The sequence below is a fragment of the Ranitomeya variabilis genome, chromosome 6 (genome assembly GCF_051348905.1).
Source record: "Ranitomeya variabilis isolate aRanVar5 chromosome 6, aRanVar5.hap1, whole genome shotgun sequence".
In the NCBI taxonomy this organism is placed as follows: Eukaryota; Metazoa; Chordata; class Amphibia; order Anura; family Dendrobatidae; genus Ranitomeya; species Ranitomeya variabilis.
The window spans coordinates 99,118,127-99,132,139 of record NC_135237.1 but is presented as its reverse complement, the minus strand read 5'-3'; the positions used below and the strand labels follow the sequence as shown (position 1 = coordinate 99,132,139).

General features: G+C 41.4%; 1 protein-coding gene across 4 annotated transcripts in view; it reads right to left on the bottom strand.

Annotated features, from left to right (window-relative positions):
• The window catches only part of WIPF3 (WAS/WASL interacting protein family member 3), a 56,225-nt gene that overhangs the window by 12,186 nt on the left and 30,026 nt on the right, over positions 1 to 14,013 (bottom strand). For all 4 annotated transcript variants that reach the window (XM_077268838.1, XM_077268841.1, XM_077268839.1 and 1 more), the window contains 2 exons: positions 6,893 to 7,031; positions 1,532 to 1,648 (listed from right to left, as the gene is read on the bottom strand). In XM_077268838.1, coding sequence (XP_077124953.1) covers positions 1,532 to 1,648; positions 6,893 to 7,031 — 256 coding nt within the window. The remainder of the gene's footprint in view (positions 1 to 1,531; positions 1,649 to 6,892; positions 7,032 to 14,013) is intronic.

Below are 14,013 nucleotides of genomic sequence, written 5' to 3'. Positions count from 1 at the left end.
AAGACTAATTTGTAAACTGTCTTGTTTACTGATGAGTGTCGATCAACCCTGGATGGTCCAGATGGATGGATTAGTGGATGGCTGATGGATGGCAATCATATCCCAACAAGGCTGTGACATCAGCAAGGAGGTGGAGGAGTCATGTTTTGGGCCAGAATCATGGGGAAACAGCTGGTAGGGTGCTTTAAGGTTCCTGAAAGTGTGAAAATGACCTCTGCAAAGTATATAGAGTTTCTGACTGACAACTTTCTAACATGGTATAAAAAAGCAGAAACGTGCCTTCAGGAGCAAAATCATCTTCATGCATGACAATGCACCATCTCATGCAGCGAAGAATACCTCTGAGTCATTGACTGCTATGGGCATAAAAGGAGATAAACTCATGGTGTGGCCACCATCTTCCCCTGACCTCAACCCTATAGAGAACCTTTGGAGTATCATCAAGCAAAAGATCTATGATGGTGGGAGGCAGTTCACATCAAAACAGCAGCTCTGGGAGGCTATTCTGACTTCATGCAAAGAAATAAAAGCAGAAACTCTCCAAAAACTCACACGTTCAATGGATCCAAGAATTGTGAAGGTGGTATCAAAGAAGGGGTCCTATGTTAACATGTAACTTGGCCTGTTAGGATGTTTTGGAGTTAAATAGCTTTTTTGTTCAGTGAATGTGACCTCCTAATGCTACAAATTCCACAAATTAGCATTTTCAGTTCTTTAAAACATATCAAATGTTTAGAAATTCTACTGTGCCTAATAATTTGGAACAGTGCATTTTGATTTTTTATTCATTTTGGAGATTATACTGTTATCATTGGGAGGTTTCTTCAATAAAATTCGATGTATACTCTAACGGGTGATGACTTTTATTAGACTGACCTTCATTTGCACCAGCCATTTAGGAAGATCCGATAAAAATGTCATTTGCATAATAATTTGGAACATGGTGTAGATTTCTAATGTTCAGTTTGTGTGATCTATGAACCCTGAAGTTTTTCTTTCCCTTCTGTCATTTATAACCTCCTCCTTCTCCCTAGTGATATCTTGAATACTAAATCTATGTCACAAGTAGCAGGATAACCAATTATGTGAAAGGGTTGCACAGAGTCTAAAATAGAAAAATTGTAGTTAATTGTTAATGAAGACTCATAAGAAAGGTCCTTAAACTTACATAAAAGAAGGAAATGTACAAAAAAACATTTTCAGTGCAAATATGGTCATAGCCCTTAAAAAGAACTAAAAGCAGGAAGGCCAGCTATTCTGGAGAAAGAGGAAGCACCGAGAACAGACTAGTGACGCCCATTGGACTGAAATCCATACAACCGCAGGGGAATTATATATGGTTTCTTCTTTGATGAGCAGGGTGTCTGTGGGTTTATACACATGTTGTTGGACTGCTATGTTAGAGGGCTTAAAGGTAGTGCTTTTAGTTTACTGAGAAGCTGGTGACAGGTTCTTTTAATGAAGTAAATATTTTTCAAAGAGGACAACCCCTAAGTTAAGTTAATATTACCGTATATATTTGTCTTGTTACCTGTTGCATCCCTTTGGTTTGAAGGCTTAAGAACTGGAAATCCTCCAGCAAAAAGACCGCCAGTAGGTGGAGCCACTGCACTCCTATTATTTCCTGTGCCACCATTTTTCTTGGCATCTGTACAAAAAAGAAAATACAATTAAATATTCATAACCACACTATGTGAATTAGATTATTCCCAAGCAGCTAATATAGCCCTCATGCAGTGTTATATCATTACACCAGATCACTTGATACTGCAAATTGCAAGTTCAAAAATCCAAAGGTGAGTCAAAAATTATCTGTACCCTCGCTGTGGAATCTATTTTATTCAGCTTTCAGAAAAAATATAACTTTTAGACATAATCTCCTTGCTTTTCAATATACTTTGTCCATCTGTCAGCAAGCTTTTGTAGTCTCTCATTAAAGGATATTTTAGGTTGCGACCCACAAATGCACCGCTGTCTTCATCTCTTTATCAGATGTGAAACTGATTTGGAAATGATTTGCCACATAATCCACTGTATCTCGTATATTCAACAGAATCAGTTCATGTGCATTAAGGGGCAACACGGTGGCTCAGTGGTTAGCATTGATGACATCTGCAAGGAGTTTATATGTTCTTCCCGTGTTTGCGTGGGCTTCCTCAGGGTTCTCCAGCTTTCGCCCACACTCCAAAGATACAGTGCCTTCGAAAGTATTCCCACATATCACGCTTCAAACATAAAGATACCAAATGTAAATTTTTGGTGAAGAATCAACAACAAGTGGAACACAATTGTGAAGTTGAACGAAATTTATTGGTTATTTTAAATTTTTGTGGAAATTCAAAAACTGAAAAGTGGGGCGTACAATATTATTCGGCCCCTTTAACTTAATAGTTTTGTTGTGCCACCTTTTGCTGCAATTACAGCTGCAAGTCACTTGGTGTATGTCTCTATCAGTTTTGTACATCGAGAGACTGAAATTCTTGCTCATTCTTCCTTGGCAAACAGCTCGAGCTCAGTGAGGTTTGATGGAGATCGTTTGTGAACAGCAGTTTTCAGCTCTTTCCACAGATTCTCGATTGGATTGAGGTCTGGACTTTGACTTGGCCATTCTAACACCTGGATACGTTTATTTGTGAACCATTCCATTGTAGATTTTGCTTCATGTTTTTGATCATTGTCTCCTTGGAAGACAAATCTCCATCCCAGTCTCAGGTCTTTTGCAGACTCCTCAACAGGTTTTCTTCAAGAATGGTCCTGTATTTGGCTCCATCCATCTTCCCACCAATTTTAACCATCTTCCCTGTCCCTGCTGAAGAAAAGCAGGCCCAAACCATGATGCTGCCACCACCATGTTTGACAATGGGGATGGTGTGTTCAGGGTGATGAGCTGTGTTGCCTTTATGCCAAACATACCGTTTGGCATTGTTGCCAAAAAGTTCGATTTTGGTTTCATCTGACCAGAGCACCTTCTTCCACATGTTTGGTGTGTCTCCCAGGTGGCTTGTTGCAAACTTTAAACAACACTTTTTATGGATATCTTTGAGAAATGGCTTTCTTCTTGCCACTCTTCCATAAAGGCCAGATTTGTGCAGTGTACGACTGATTGTTGTTCTATGGACAGACTGTTCCACCTCAGCTGTAGATCTCTGCAGTTCATCCAGAGTGATCATGGGCCTCTTGGCTGCTTCTCTGATCAGTCTTCTCCTTGTTTGAGATGAAAGTTTAGAGGGACGGTCGGGTCTTGGTAAATTTGCAGTGGTATGATACTCCTTCCATTTCAATATGATCGCTTGCACAGTGCTCCTTGGGATGTTTAAAGTTTTGGAAATCATTTTGTATCCAAATCCAGCTTTAAATTTCTCCACAACAGTATCACGGACCTGCCTGTTGTGTTCCTTGGTCTTCATGATGCTCTCTGTGCTTCAAACAGATTCAATGCAGATTAATCGCATATATACTGTGTATGTAATTCTTTTCTTTCAGGTTATCCATAAATTGCTATAAAAAAAAACAAACAAAGTTTGAAAATGGCGCTGGACGTGCCTGCGCAGTAGCAGCTATTGGCGATCCAACAGATGGTACTGCATAGGCGGCGCCGTCTTGTTAGAGAAAAAAATTATCTCGCCTAAGATGGCGCCATCGGCACCTACGCAGTAGCAGCTGTCGGTGATCCGATAGATGCTACTGCACAGGCGCCGCCATCTTGGAGGAAGCAATTTGTTTTTTCCCTCTAGCAACATGGTGCAGCTGGCAGTAGCATCTATTGGATCGCCGATAGCTGCTACGGCACAGGCAACGCCATTTTAGTGGAGACTATTTTTTTTCTCTAGTGAGATGGCACAGCCGGCGCCTGCACAGCAGCAACTATCGGATTGCCGATAGCTGCTACTGAGCAGGCGCGGCTGGTGCCATTTTCAAACTGATTTAGTTTTTTTTTTAAGAATTTATGGATAACCTGAAAAAAAAAAAGGATTACATACACTTTATATATGCGATCATGCTGCAGCGCAGGCGCCACCACTGGTGCCTTCCTACAGAAGGGTTTTTTTTTTTTCAAAATATATATAGAATATTAATTATGTAAACTAGGGGGCAGGTCAGTGAGGGATAATTGACCTGTCAGCAGTCTGCATTATGAATACCTAATCAGAACACCACATGCAGACCCCCACAGGCGGCCCCGCTGCACGAGCATATCATTATCTACAAACTGAAAATAAAGATTAAACAACCACAAGACGGATTTCATTAACCAAGGTATCATTTTAATCAATATAACGGTGCCGACCTGACATTGTGTGCAGATACTGTGCACAATCCTGCTGACTGGTTCCTTTTAATATACACTTCTTCATAACAAAACACTTTCTGCATACTGTACACAAAGACTTCGATAAATACACACCCTCAGACCACAAAAACAAATCACTGCACACATGCATATCACAGGGGGTCAGACATTGTTTCTTGCACCTCAGTCAAAAATGAACTGACATAATATGTTCAAACTTGCACAGCATTGACTGGGGAGTCAGCCACATTGTACAGAAATTGCTGATAAGTGCGGCCAACATAGGTTTTAATATAACCGGAGTGCGTTACTTTTTGACTCTCCTGTACATATGTAAGAAGATGTCCGCTACTCTAACTCAATTACTGGTTTTGCCATACTTTTCTGACAATTTTCATGTTTTTGCCTTTCTGTTTCACTTCCTGTGCCCTGGCATCACTTCCTTTTCAAAGTCCTCTTGTCTCTTCTGACTACAAGTCCCATCATTCCTTGTGCAGGGCTACAAGCCACCAGTGAGCACCCCATTGTAATTCTGCCTAAACACACAGCTTCAGTATAATGTGCTGTCCGAGATACAAGAGAGCTCTGGTGGGAGAAAAGTGCAGAGATGGGAGAGCTGTGTCTGTAGCCTTATGCAGAGACGTAGTGAGTGGGCTCTGCTGAACAGAGCCCCGGCCACCTACATAGCATGAACCTCACATGACACTGATGTCATGCCAGATCCCAAAACCCGGAAGTCAGGGAAAATCTGATGTGACATCACAGGAAGTCAGATGATTTTCAGCCAGAAATCATGTGACCACGTTACAGAAGGATTTGGGAAAGCAATGTATTTGCAAAAGAGCTTATTGGTGGCAGCTCACATAAAAGGGACTTGTAAAGTAATGGCAGCCCTTTTTAGTCTTAAGACGTTAATTCATAGATTGACAAGTTCTAGTAAATATATTGACCAGTTGCTATTATTCACCTCTATTTATAGAGCATTAAAGCGGTGGTCCAAAACTAACCTTAATTTTAATTCTAAATGTTTATCAATTTAATGTAATAATCTCAGCCTCTGTCCCCCATCTTGAAATGAAGTGTTATCAGTTGCTGGGCTAGTCCTAGCTCTATTGGTAGTGAATTCCAAAATATGTGCAGTATGAGCTCCTTTGTCACTGTGCCGAAGAGAACCCAGCGAGCAGGAACAGCAGACACCAGTCCTGCCCCTGAAAGTGACGTCACTTTTGGACGTTTGGCTGGTCTCTGCTCTCCTTGCAATGCTTATTACTATTCAGCAGAGTCGGCAAGAGAGCGCACTGTCACTGTGCATTAAAAAGGATATCACACAGTGAAAAGGGAGCTTGTACTAAGAATTGACAAGCAACGCATGCTCCGTAGAGATGGGACTAGCCCAGCCACTGAAACATGTCACTGGCATCCTTCATTTCAGGGTGGGGACAGAGGCAATGATATCTTGTTTGAGTGTCCCAGCATCCACTGGGGATTCTCAAACGAAATGTCATCATACCGGAAGTTAGTAAAGAAAAAATAAATAAAGCAGTTACATAGAGCAGAGATGGACTTTTCAATCAAGGTATATTAGAAAAGCTTTTAGATTATTACATTAAATAGATCAGTTAGGATTAAATCAATGTTAGTTTCAGACCACCCCTTTGACGTAAGATGAAGAAGGTATTGTGCAGTTTAGTAGACCCGTCAAAGGTCTAAAGTTCTGATTTTACAGAATGAATTTCCTCTATCGGACCAGACAGAATCTCCTTTTGTTTTCCCCATGCCTGTATTTCTGTGGTGTATTACTCAACAAATCCATGTACTAACCACAATCATGTTTTCACTTTACTAGTATAGAAGAATAGGAGACAAAAAAAGCGCAAATAGGGTCTTATCCTCAGGATTGCTTCTAATCAATTATGAGAGAACTGCTCACCTGGTGGCACAAAGTAAAGGCGTGTAGTTTGTCAGCTGCTGCAGATCCACAGGTCGGCGCTGCGACCTCTTAGAGACGTTATAATAGATGAATGTGGATAAAATCCGCGCTGCTGTGACAAATAATGGATCCAGATATAGTTGTAAGGTGTTCGGGTGGTTTATTCAACGCGTTTCGAAGCTCATGGCTTCTTCTTCAGGAAGTTTCCACACAAAGATATCTTTGTGTGGAAACTTCCTGAAGAAGAAGCCATGAGCTTCGAAACGCTTTGAATAAACCACCCGAACACCTTACAACTATATCTGGATCCATTATTTGTCACAGCAGCGCGGATTTTATCCACATTCATCTATTATAATGTTTTCACTTTAGTCAGACAGCTTTTTATTCACGCCTATAAAAAAAAGTTGTAGGGGTTTTTTTTCTTTCCCATCATAATAAACAAAAATAAATATTTTACAGATCAGCTGTATTTGCTCAGTCATGCTGTAAACCCTGCTCTCTGTAGCTGAAATCCAGATTTTCAAGTAAAGCAGCTTTTAGCAAAGCGTATTAGCTAATTTTGGCCAGATAAGTGGCACATTGTGCTGATCTGATAGATAGGAGTGTGCATTAGAGATACATAAAAACTGAAATCCTCTGCCATAATGGAGTGGGATGAAAGCACTCACTCTCTATTACTGGAGCACTCCGGTCATTGACTTCCGTGACTTTCTTTAAGCGCGCCCCTTTCTGAATGTCTGATAGTAATGCAGATCTCCCTCCTCCTCCTCCGGTCTCCTGTTTCAGTTTTGGAGGCGCTGATCGGCCCTGTCATATAAAAAAAAAATTAAAATCACAGATGTAAATTATATAATTGTACTTATTTTTATTAACATTGAAAAGTTATCTTATTTTCAGTAGTTTATAACATTAAATGGGACAGAAGTATCTGATATCCTTTTCTCTGACCCATATTGTAATCCACCCCAGTTTTCCCTGCCCTCAGTTTACACAAACCATTCAAGCAGTGCACATACATTTTTGGCATCAACGGTGCTCATAAGTCACAAATGATTATCTGAAACAAATTGGCAGCACTTCTCTGCACTTGACAAAACTGAAAAGTGGCGAGGTCTGTAAGACGAAGTTTTAGTCGCATTTATTAAGGAAAAGACTGAAGATGGTGAAACTATACGGAGCTCAGATCAGGTGTAAATGTGATTTTCCCAATTAGCTGGAGTGTGCGACTTTTATCAAATTTGGCACAAATCAGTATGTTTTTATTTAGACTGTTCAGAGAGGAAGAGAGCTAGAACTCTAGTGCCGCCTACTGGAAGGTAGCAATCCTACAAGTCAATGCATAATTAGCATATTACCCAGAGGAGCATTGCGGCTTTAAGTCTCCGCATCTCGGCATGCTTAGCATGTCAATCTCCGCAAAGAGAAACGATACTTCTTGGATAACGGTCTGATGCCTCTCACACAGCCAAACCAGATCTCCACTTTGCACTGACGAGGGGCAGTACCCCGAAACACAGTGTCTGCAAACTGAGATTCTGGTTTGGCTATTATCCTAAGTCATGTGACAAGGCTCGTTAAAGGGTCAGCATTGGCTTGTAGGATTGCTACCTTCCAATAGGTGGCACTAGAGTTCTAGCTCTCTTCCTCTCAAAAGATACAATTTGCATAATTAGCATATTACCCAGAGGAGCATTGCGGCTTTAAGTCTCCTCATCTCGTCATGCTTAGCATGTCGATCTCCACAAGGAGAAACGATACTTCTTTTATTTAGACTGGCATTAGATCTGTTGGTCTTAGTATATCCGTGAGTCTCTGCTTTGTTTGCAGTGGGAAACCAAATGAAAAAGCTATTTGACTGAACCCTAGTAAGTCCCTAAAATGGACGGGGTGAGTGAAACCTGTTTTTATCAGATTTTTAAGAAGTTTAAAGGTGGCCATACACAGTAGATGGCTGTCAGGCAAACGGTGCTTCGACCGACCAGTCCGCCACCAGCCATCTCAGCCTATTTTCCCATACACAGGAGTGTAATGGACCAGGGGCGCGACGTAGCACGCCCGAAAAATTCATCACATTTTACGCCATTTTAATGGCGTAAATTATGCCAGAAATGAACGTCAGACTCTTTTGGAAGTAACATAGCCGAGTTCGGCAGATGTAACACGTGTCTAAGTGGTGAGCGCCACCTAATGAATTCAAAGTGTTTTACGCCAGCGCTTCCTACAATAAGACTGGCGAGCACAAGACCAGTCTTAATGAATCGGGCCTTGTGTGTTTACCATATGACCGCTGCAGCCAATCACTGGCCTCAGTGGTTATGATAACATTGCCAGAATATGACCAGTGATTGGCTGTAGCAGTCACATACACATGGTCAGGATATCATTGCTGCAGGACATGTCACAAGGACCAATAGGACTGTTTTTTTAACCTCTTTAATACGACAAGTATTTGCTACCATCCTGGCTAATAAAAACCAGACACATCCTGATGGATCCAGAAATGCCTTAGTTTGGCATTAAGTAGTTCAGTATATAACGCTGTTTTTATTTAACTCCTCTCAAGTGATTGTTTACTGGCTCTAGCAGTGACATCACATCAGCAGTGCTGCAGCCAATCACTCAGCTCAGCGTTTTGTGTCAGCCCAGTGATTGGCTGCAGTGTTGTTGCTGGTAAATATTCACCAGAGTAGATGTGTAGACACAGATCTGGACCTGGGGAGGGTGAGTACGGATGATTTGATTATTTTTAACACTGTTTCAATGAATTAGTAAAAAGATGAATGTGGAAAACCCCTTTAATTATAAAATAACCTAAAACACCCAGAAATACATTAGATAAGTAAATTGAACAAAATTATATTTACTAAATGACTTAATTAATCCACAAGATGGCAGCACTGAACACAATGGAAGATGCTTCATAGATAGTACTATATGATAGTGTGCCAATCAGAGTCAGGGAGCTGCTCAGTATGCAAACTGAGGGTGGCCTAATGGTGCACCGAGCTTGTGGCCACACCAAGGGTGCAGCAGAGCCCCTCATTTACATATGGCATAGAAACAGTTTTCAAACTAACGACAAGTGAAATGTATACTGCTAATATGATTTTTATATAGGCTAAGTCCCCCACATAACTGTGTAATTAGCTCAGTTTGCAATTCGGGGGTGACAGACTCCCTTTAACTTTTTAATATATTCCATACTTGTGATAGTACAGTTTTTCTGTTATCTACCAAGTCTTCTGTCACTCACTTCACTGAAAATAGTTTTGCCTTGTAGGATGAGTTATTTTTTAATAGCAGCATTTTGTGGTACATATGTATTAGCTTTTATTAATATTTTGGGTTTTATGCAACAATAACCCACCATTCACCCACTGTGCCCAGCATTTTTATGTCACCATTTACTGAATTTTCTATTTTTTTTTTAAAAAGTGTTACCGTTGTTTTAATTTTTATTACAGAAATCCATAGTATATATGAAAATTGGTAACTTTTTTTGATCAGTCATTAATCAAAATTCTCAATTCTTGTGTAAAATCTGCCTCTAGCTCCTCCCTCCTCCTTCTACATAGACTCTCCCCAGGAGCAGCCGCCATCTCCTCTCTCAGTAATGGGAAAGTCTTACCTGAATACAGATTTTACACAAAAATTGAGCATTTTGATAATGACTGATCAACTCTGGCAAAGAAAGAAGCCGTTTTCTCTGATAACATATATTACAAAGTTACTTATTTTCATGTGTAGTACTGATTTTTAAAATACGGTTACGATTTAAGTTTTTACTTTTACGCAATGAAAACATGTTTTACAGAAAAAAAAAGTAATATAGCCAAGAAAAGAGTGTGAGTGAACCACTTGGCATGTGGGCACCTAGTGCTGCATCGATAATCTCCAGATGATAAAATATTAATTGTATGGAAACAACAGCGCGCAGCCTAATAAGTGACACATCTCTGAAATCTCTGTCTCGGCCTCTACCTCAGTCTGCCCTCAGATTACATAGCAAAAGCCTGCTGATAGATTCCCTTTAAATGACCAATTATATTATCAATATTCAGAAATCTGAACATGTAAATGGGACTGTGTACACCATGTATGTCCTATGGTCATTGACATGGAAACTGCCATCCACGCACGCATACACACCCGATGTTAACAAATACAACCTGAGATCTCTTGGGAACAATATACAGACTAGTGTGTGTACATAGCTACCTGATGTATAAAATTATAAACACTTACTTGAAAAAAACTGTGTTATGTGGAACTACAAGTACCAGAGTAGAAAGTAGCAGTCTTAATGCAGATAACCATCTTCTCTTTGTACTATAACAGTATTATTATTTGCTGAGAATTGCACACATCCAGTAATGTGAGGATATGGGTACATTCCCCTTTAAGGACTGGCGGTTTTCATGGCAGCATGTATGTGTTATGAGGGACAGTGCCAGCACATTTCCGCTGACAAAGAGTGGGGGCATGACAAGGAATGTCAACTGAGAATGGTGGGAGGAAGGAGAAGAACAGTCTGATTACACAGCTCATGTTCTGCGCGGAAACAGATCCACAAATAAATAATACATGCTCCCTGCTATATCTCCTGGTATATGTGCAGCGCTGCATACGTGAGGAGGTGACTAATGTGCTCCGCTTGTAACTAACCTGCAGCAGGGAGCAAAGGTGAAGACGCCTTATGATTCAGAAGGGTGGTGGTACATAATGGTTGTGCTATCAATAAGATACACACTTAAAGGAGATGTCTAGGCTTCTGTCTTTATAAACTCCTGGGCTGCCGCCAATGCTCCCGCAGCTCAACCTGTACATTGCCTCCCTCTTTTATCTCCGTACACTCTGTACAGCGACACCTCCTTGTCATATATATTTGTACTATTACTAAAACTATTATTGCTAGCAGCCAAGTGACCTCCTGCGGTACAGAGAAGGGGGCTAAATGCATGGCCTGGGCAGTGGTTGCATTATTTACATGAGAGACAAAAAAGTAGCGATAATATACAGTGGTATGTAAAAGTTTGGGCACCCCTGGTCAAAATTACTGTTATTGTGAACAGTTAAGCAAGTTTAAAATAAAATGGTCTCTAAAAGGCCTTAAGTTAAAGATGACACATTTTGTATTTTAGCCTGCATCGTTAGTACTTTGTAGTATCCCCTTTTGCAAGTATCGCAGCTTGTAAATGCTTTTTGAAGCCAACTAAAGGACTTTCAATTCTTGTTTGAGGGATTTTCATTCATTCTTCCTTAGAAAATTGTTCCAATTCTGTGAGATTCCTGGGGCATCTTGCATGCACTGCTATTTTGAGGTCTTGCCACTGATTTTCAATGATGTTCAGACCAGGGGACTGTGAGGGCCATTGTAAAACCTTCAGCTTGTGGCTTTTGAGGTAGTCTATCGTGGATTTTGGCGTGTGTTTAGGATCATTGTAGCCAGCCAAAAGTCTTTCAAATATTGTTTGAGTGATTTTCATCCATTCTTCCTTGAAAAATTCTTCCAGTTCTGTGGGATTCCTGGGTCATCTTTCAATGTTGTTCAGATCAGGGGACTGTGAGGGCCATTGTAAAACCTTCAGCTTGCATCTATTGTGGATTTTGATGTGTGTTTAATATCATTATCCAATTGTAGAAGCCATTCTCTTTTCAACATCAGGTTTTTAACAGATTATGTTATGTTTGCATCAAGAATTTGTTGAAATTTCATTGAATCCTTTCTTCCCTCTACCCGTGAAATGTTCCCTGTGCCATTGGCTGCAGCACAATCCCAAAGCATGATTGATCCACTCCTATGCTTAATGGTTGGCGAGATGAAATTCTGTGTCCTTTTTTCTCTGCACATACCTTTGATCATTGTGGCCAAAGAGTTCTATTTTAACCTCATTGGCCCACAGGACTTGTTTCCAAAAAAATGCATCAGGCTTATTTAAATGTTCTTTTGCATACTTCTGATGCTGAATTTTATGGTGAGCATGAGAAGAGAGATCTTCTTTTGATGACTTTTCCATGAAGAGCATTATCTGTGCAGGTGTCTCTGGATAGTAGATCAATGTACTACAACTCCAGAGTCTGCTAAATCTGTCTGAAGGTGTTTTGCAGTCAAGCGGGGTTCTGATTTTCCTCTCTAGCAATCCTTTGAGCAGCCCTCACTGAAATTTGGTCTTCCAGACCTTATCTTAACCTCCACTGTTCAAGATCTTGGTGCAGAGACCTGCATCTGCACATGCGCCGCCCCCGGCAGCCATTTTCCCGTAGCCCACCGCATAGCAAACCATGTAAGTGCAGGGGCTCTGGGCTTTTCTCAGTATTAGAGAGCACTCAGGCCTGCACATAAAAGAAATAACTACCACTGCATACTAAAGTGTGTTTCATAGTTACAGATATGCTGACAACATAATGAGAGAGTAAACTCTGAACTGGTATTGTTATACTGTGTACAGATAAATGATATGCGGAAAATAAGCATGGAAAAAACATCAGGATTTGACCTTTTCACACTTTGGACTTCCCCATAGTCCCTGCTCAGCAATAGATTCCACTATTATACTATTAGACCATCACTCTTCCTCTTCCCTTGCTGTTCCCGCAGAGATAAGCGCTGCATAGCTATCATGGGACAAAGCCTTTGCCAGTTCTTGTTCCAAAAATAGTACTTTTGTCTTCACTGTAAAGCAAGTGCATGTTCAAACAGAGAATGAGGATAAATCAATGCTAGTTACTGATCAGTAAGTGAAAAAATGAGAAATTAGGTCATGTTTAATGCCGATAAAACCAGAGGAGGCTTTTCCTGCAAAAACAGGATTACTAGACCAAAGCTTGATTGTCTGCGGCCAATCATGACTAGTATAATCATGAGAAACACCTATAACCTAAAACTTTAAAATTCTATGATTTTACTTATCAGGACTAGTGTTGAGCGATACCGTCCGATACTTGAAAGTATCGGTATCGGAAAGTATCGGCCGATACCGGCAAAATATCGGATCCAATCCGATACCGATACCCGATACCAATACAAGTCAATGGGACTCAAGTATCGGACGGTATTCCTGATGGTTCCCAGGGTCTGAAGGAGAGGAAACTCTCCTTCAGGCCCTGGGAACCATATAAATGTGTAAAAGAAAGAATTAAAATAAAAAATATCGCTATACTCACCTCTCCGACGCAGCCGGGACTTCAGCGAGGGAACCGGCAGCGTTGTTTGTTTAAAATTCGCGCTATTACTTGGTTACGTGAATTCCCGGCTTGTGATTGGTCAGGTCGGCCATGTTGCCGGGACGCGGACCAATCACAGCAAGCCGTGACGAAATTACGTCACGGCTTGCTGTGATTGGTCCGCGTCCCGGCAATATGGCCGCCCTGACCAATCACAAGCCGTGACGTCACGGGAGGCTGGACACGCGCTCACTTTAAAATTGGCGCGTGTCCAGCCTCCCGTGACGTCACGGCTTGTGATTGGTTGCGCCGCGGTCAACCAATCACAAGCCGGGAGGCTGGACGCGCTCATTTTAAAATGGGCGCGTGTCCAGCCTCCCGTGACGTCACGGCTTGTGATTGGTTGCGCCGCGGTCAACCAATCACAAGCCGGGAGGCTGGACGCGCTCATTTTAAAATGGGCGCGTGTCCAGCCTCCCGTGACGTCACGGCTTGTGATTGGTTGCGCCGCGGTCAACCAATCACAAGCCGGGAGGCTGGACGCGCTCATTTTAAAATGGGCGCGTGTCCAGCCTCCCGTGACGTCACGGCTTGTGATTGGTCAGGGCGGCCATATTGCCGGGAC